Here is a 6,262-nt window from a genome sequence, read left to right as displayed (position 1 = left end):
ATGACACCCCCCTCCTAACACTGAACACTAAAGCCCCCATCCACACACAGATCAGTTCACCCCATACTGATGCCAGGGCTGGTGGATGCACAGACCCATTTTTACCTGTGACTGTAGAGTGAAGATGCATATTGTATGTCACCAGTATAATCCAGTCAGTGCCCATATCATTATTACACTACTGTCAGTGCATTTACATCTTCATTGTGGTCGTCACTATCATCTGACAGTATATAGAGTAATCATTTTAATCATCACTTTTAATATAATTTTTTTATAACATAGTATGGGTGATTGCTCAATTGTGATTGGCTGGAAGGTGGGCATTAGAACTGTATATCACCAATGATTGGGACATCAGCTAGGGAGGCACTGAACCCTTGACCATGATGTCATCATCATCAGTGATGCCACCCAGGGCTTGTGTGTGTGCATGTGTGTGTGTGCGTGTGTGTGTGCGCACGCACGTGTGTGTGTGTGTGTGTGTGTGTGTGTTTGGGTCTGTATTAATGCAGTGTCTGCATCGCAACGACACAGCTGCAGCACAATGTATGATGGCATTACTTTAGAATTGCTGTTAGTATCGCTAGCTAACTGTATCAGAAGGCACTCTGAGCAACAACATGAATATAAACAACCCCAACTAAAGAACACAAGGAGGCAGAAACAGGCTGGAAGTGACGTCTGGAACAGAAGCACAGGCCCGCTGTGAAGGCAATGGAGCTATGTGTAAAGATCAAACATCCTGATGTGATCCTGAAGTGCTCAAACAGTCAGTGCTCCCCTCTGAGAGTTTAAGCCAGGTGAAGGGGACCTCACCCTGGCACTTTATCATTCATTTATGAGCTTGCTCCATTCATCAAGCTCAACAGAACCTACAAGCCAATGGTGAACCTGACTCAGGGAGCCAATGGCACGCCTCTTTTGAACCTGACTGACAAGTTGTTGCCGCAACGACTGACTGTTAGGACATACGTTGTGTGGGAGAGATAGGGCTGTGGCTGTGTGGAATGGGTGGAAGCCAGCTCAGTGGACGGCCAGAATGTGGAGTATGTGTGTGTGTGTGTGTGTGTTCAGTACAAGCCAACGGGATGATGCCACTATGTAATACAGTGTGTCTTTGTGTTCATTCCACCCTTTAACCACACCTGTCTCATGTCCCACAAGGTGTGTCTACTAATTAAACCGGCAGGACTGGTGTCTGAGTGTGTGTCATTATGAGTTGAGCAAGGTCTTAAAGACACCAAAAATGGTCATAGTTTTAGCCTCAGTGTGTGTGTGTCGTCTGTTGCAACACTCATGCTGTGAGACTGACTCTCATGTATAATCATCTCCTAGTAACTGGGTTCATGTTAGAGGTGTAATGATGGGATGGATGGATTTAACAGTCTCAGTCTGACCTATGACCTGCAGTATCACTGCAAATGAAAATGTCACACCCTGAGACTCTTCAGTTTTGACCCACAGCTGGTGAAAACGATCTATACTCCATGATAGGGCTCCAGATGGCAACTAAAATGGTCGCCATTTCGTTTTTTAGATATCATCCATGGAAATTGCGAAAGTTAATTGTGAGTTGTGATAATATTGATGGGTTTATCAGCATAGGTGGTGAAAGCATGTGTCCAGTAGTCTACTAAAGTGTAAACAATTACCCACATTATAGGGACCTCCTGAACTCATGACACCATGAGTCCTTTTTTGTTAGTCTGTAACGAGTTGCTAATGTCATGAGTTTTCACTTTGAGTTGAAGAACTAAGCATTTTTTTTTAATTGATAACATTTGAAGGAAAACCTAGTTTTATTTTTGTTTTCCAGCTGATATGTCGTGCAACACTTTGTTTTGCAAATATACCCATAAATATATGTTGTAGAAATGAGTAACTATAAAAATAAATCAGGTATTTTTTCATATCTCACTGATATCATCCCCACAAGACTTTTTTATCATGATATAATTTAAGGTAATATCGCAAATACCTGTAAAGGGAGCCCTTGATAGGCTACAGAATCCAGTGCTGTTGCCAGGCAAAAGGAAGCACAGACCAAGCTATGCTGGACACAAAAATAGTGTGACATATTTTTCGTGTGTGTGACGTGACATGTTTTAACTTCACATCAGGGATGGAGATGGCTCTTAAAACTTTGATTTGGGTCATAAATATTAGATATTTATAATATTTAAAAAAAATGTCTGGAGCCCTGAATGGGTAAAAATGGGTTAAACTGCACCATCACTCTTTCACACACAGTGAAATGTACACACACATACACACACACAGTGCAGCTCCTTACTGACATATGCCACAATGCCATGATCTCAGATATGTGAAACGCTGTGTTCTGTGTGCTTTTCTTACAGACAGGGAGGATCAGTCCATTCTGTGCACGTGAGTGTCTTTTTCATTCACTCTTTTTAGCGTGTTTGTGTGTGTGTGTGTGTGTGTGTGTGAACTTTTGTAAAGTGTATCTTCATCTTAACCGTTATCTACAGTGACCTTTTGTCCTGTAGCCCCTCGTGTATGTGTGTATGTGTGTTTGTGTGTGGCCTGCCTCACAGAGATGGACTAGCGTACTTTAATAGAAAGGCCACACACACACACAGAGGGTGTGAGGGGTAAAAATAGTGTTTACAGTGAAAATGCTGTTGATGTTGGCTGGTTGCACAACGGGCCCGAAGAGCATTGGAGACAATAAACACACACATGCACCTAGGGGCGACAAGTCTTACACAAGTTTCACACATTTTACACATGTGGGCAACAAAAGCCCAAGGTTGAAACCCTAACAGAGATGGACTGTTCTTTGTTGCCCACATATATACACTGAGCTCATGTTTATTGGTCTGGCCCAGGTCTGTGTCTGTTCCCATGCCAACAGAGGCCCAGATATGTATGCATGTTTTATATGTTACTTTTGGAATGGACTCATGTCTCTCTCTCTCTCTCTGTGTGTGTGTGTGTGTGTGTGTGTGTGTGTGTGTGTGTGTGTGTGTGTGTGTGTGTGTGTCCTCTCCACAGTGGTGAATCGGGAGCGGGAAAGACAGAGAACACTAAGAAAGTCATCCAGTACTTGGCACATGTGGCCTCCTCTCACAAGACTGGAACTCTGGGCAGAAGCAAAGACGCCGCCCTGCAGGTAACTCCCACCAGACGAGGAAGGATGAGGAGAGAAGGATAAAGGGATAGAGAGACAGAGAGAGACAGAGGAGAGACAAAGAGAGAGTCGGGGGGGGTGGAGGGATTTGAGGGTGGAGAGGAGAGATGGGGATAGAATCAGAGAAGGAAAGAGAGCAGGGAGAGTTATCTTTTCCTGTCCTCTGATATTCTCTGGGTCCTGCTGCGGTGATATTTGATAACCCTTACTGATGCTGCTTCACCTGCATAAGTGGTGTGTGTGTGTGTGTGTGTGTGTGTGTGTGTGTGCATGTTTCCATTTTTCTCTCTAACATCTTTTCCTCTTTTCTCCTCTGTACTGCTTGCGCCTCCTCCTGGTCTCATCTCATTTTCCTTCTCCTCTTTACTCGCTCTCTACTGACTCGTATCTTTCTTAATCACATCTTTCTATGCATTTCTTTCTTTCTTTCTTTCTATTCAACCTTTCTTTTTTTCTCTTTCTTTCTATTCAATCTTTCTTTCTCTCTCTCTGTTGTCTCTTTACTTCTCTTTACTTCACTTACCTCTAACTCCTTCGCTTCTCTGTCTCTTAATCCTCTCATCCTGCGCCTCCTTTCCTCTTCCTCCTCCTCCACCTCTTTGATGAAGCTGGATGGCTCTAGGTCCCTGGGCCGTGGGAGTTCAGTGAACAGGGTGAGTTGTGGGGGGAGGGTAGGCGGTGGATGAGTCGTGATAGAGTGGGTGGGTGGGGAAGCTGATCATGGCATTTTAAATAACACACATGTAGAAGTGTAGACATACAGCCGCTAATGCTACGCTAAACACAGTCAGATCTGAACACTAAGAAACCGCATGTGCACCAATGGCCTTGCATCCCTGTCCCTAACATCAATGCCAGTCAGTATAAAAAAAATGTTTTAGTTCATATCTCCAGTCCACATGCACCATCACTAAACCCCCTCATATAAATCTGAGCTAGCTGTCTTAGCTATGTGTATATGGATGATCGGTTCTCTTTGTGAAGCAATCAGGAACCGACACGCATGTGTGTGTCGTGTCCCATGACGTTCTACATGTGTGTGTTGTTGGTTCCGTAGGATGTGATTGTCACGCGCCTTACTGTGTTTTATTCTGAGAGCTAGGGACACTGTAGCAGTGCTTTCATTGTAACTGCTTAATAACCTGTACTCAAGCCTTCACTGTGTGTGTGTGCTTCATCTGTGAACTCATTTATTTATTACTAAGTGTCTTTCAATTTGGTTGATGTGTTTTGTTCTGTTCTCTTTTTGGCTGATGTGTTGTGTTCATTTTTATATTTGTTTTGTTGTTTACATATGTTTTTGTCCACATCTGTTTGTTCGCATGGCTCGACCCACCTCTCCCCTCTGTCTCCTTCTCTCTCTCCTTCCCTCCTGTCTCTCCCTCCCTCCATCTCTCTCGTTCTCTCCCTCCATCTCTCTGTCCCTCTTTGTAATCTAACAGAGTGTGCAGTATGTGAGTATGAGATTTATAAAGTATGGGGTTTGCGGTTTGGCAGCTTGGCTTTTTGCTGTTATGCTGTTGGCTCTCACACATACATTCACACACACACACACACACACACACACACACACACACACACATATATATATTCAGACACGACTCAAAGCCACACAAAGAATCACATTCGAATTCCTATACATTCACACACACACACACACACACACACACACACACACACACACAACACAGACATTAATAATAGTAGCAAAAGCTGTTGCTTGGCTATAGCAAAAGCTTTCTTATAGAGTGTAGGTGCTGAACTCCACTTCTAAAGGACTGGTGCTGAAGCAGCATAGATATTTAAACATAATTCCATAGCAAACATCATGTTTACTCAATACAAACAAACAAAGGACTTACTCCAGTTATGTAACACATATAGACACACACAGCCATTCTTCCTTGGTCAAGCATCTGCGTCTTATACACACACTCATCAAACAGAAGTAATGAGTACTGTTAAGTTTACACAGCATCACAGACTCACACAAATACACACACAAAGAAGTGTCTGAGTGTGAAAACACACACTGGTCCTGCGGGAGTTGAGTTCTGCCTCTAGGACATAGCCTGTAATAGAAGCCCTCCCTGTGCTGTGGTGGTGTGTTTCAAAGAAGCTTCTGGAAGCATAGCTCTAAAAGTGGTGTCACAATGTAGCAGTGCATAGACACACACACACATGCATTCCTGCCCACAGGAATTTCGCTGCATACCTGTGTGTGTGTGTGTGTGTGTGTGTGTGTGTGTGTGTGTGTGTGTGTGTGTGTGTGTGTGTGTGTGTGTGTGTGTGTGTGTGTGTGTGTGTGTGTGTGTGTGTGCTTTGTTTCTATGTGCTTCATTATTTGGATGGTGAGTGTTGTCCACATACAGCCTCAGGTCTATTTCTTTGTCTGTCTGTGTGTGCGTGTGTGTGTGTGTAAGGGTTTTTAGACTGTTCAATAACATTCCAGCCTTAGTTGTAATGGCATCACCGCAAAACAAACATTCTTCACATAGTACCTATTCATGTGCTCATACCAGCTTTGTATGACAGCTCAAAATTGAATGCACACACACACACACAAATAATAAATACATGGTCATGGGTAGACTTCTAGAAGTGTATGGGGCTTCCAATATAAAGGCTCTGGTGTCCTGTCAAACTGTGTGCGTTCCCCTATGGTGATGCGGTTCCTTGTGTGGTCCACAGGGGGAGCTAGAGAGACAGCTGCTGCAGGCTAACCCCATCCTGGAGGCCTTTGGTAACGCCAAGACCGTCAAGAACGACAACTCCTCCAGATTTGTATGGAATCCAAGTCAGATAAACCACAGTTGTGTTGTTGTCATGTGGCTAAACTGGTTGTAAATGGATGTTTTATGTTTCTTTTTCCAGGGCAAATTCATCCGCATTAATTTTGATGTGGCAGGATATATTGTTGGCGCCAACATCGAGACCTGTATCCTTCCAGAATTTGTGTGACGTTTTAGCTTTAGTTTTTTTTCCTTCACTTGCCTGCCTTAGTTGTCCATGTTTCACAGTTTTCCAGTCCATTCCATTCTGTCAGTCCATAGACATATTCACACACACATGCTCGTATGCACACATCTATACATGTGTATATAT

The 6,262-nt window shown here is 43.5% G+C and overlaps 1 protein-coding gene across 8 annotated transcripts in view; it reads left to right on the top strand.

Annotated features, from left to right (window-relative positions):
• Positions 1–6,262, top strand: part of myh14 (myosin, heavy chain 14, non-muscle) — a 39,626-nt gene that overhangs the window by 7,763 nt on the left and 25,601 nt on the right. For 3 of the 8 annotated variants that reach the window (XM_031575693.1, XM_031575689.1, XM_031575687.1), the window contains exons 5-10: positions 2,364–2,391; positions 3,022–3,139; positions 3,766–3,810; positions 4,600–4,611; positions 5,849–5,941; positions 6,032–6,095. In XM_031575693.1, the coding sequence (XP_031431553.1) occupies positions 2,364–2,391; positions 3,022–3,139; positions 3,766–3,810; positions 4,600–4,611; positions 5,849–5,941; positions 6,032–6,095 (360 nt within the window). The remainder of the gene's footprint in view (positions 1–2,363; positions 2,392–3,021; positions 3,140–3,765; positions 3,811–4,599; positions 4,612–5,848; positions 5,942–6,031; positions 6,096–6,262) is intronic. The other 5 variants (XM_031575694.1, XM_031575690.1, XM_031575695.1 and 2 more) reach the window with 3 other exon arrangements.

This window comes from Clupea harengus, chromosome 11 (genome assembly GCF_900700415.2).
Source record: "Clupea harengus chromosome 11, Ch_v2.0.2, whole genome shotgun sequence".
Classification (NCBI taxonomy): domain Eukaryota; kingdom Metazoa; phylum Chordata; class Actinopteri; order Clupeiformes; family Clupeidae; genus Clupea; species Clupea harengus.
This window is presented reverse-complemented; position numbering and strand designations above follow the sequence as displayed.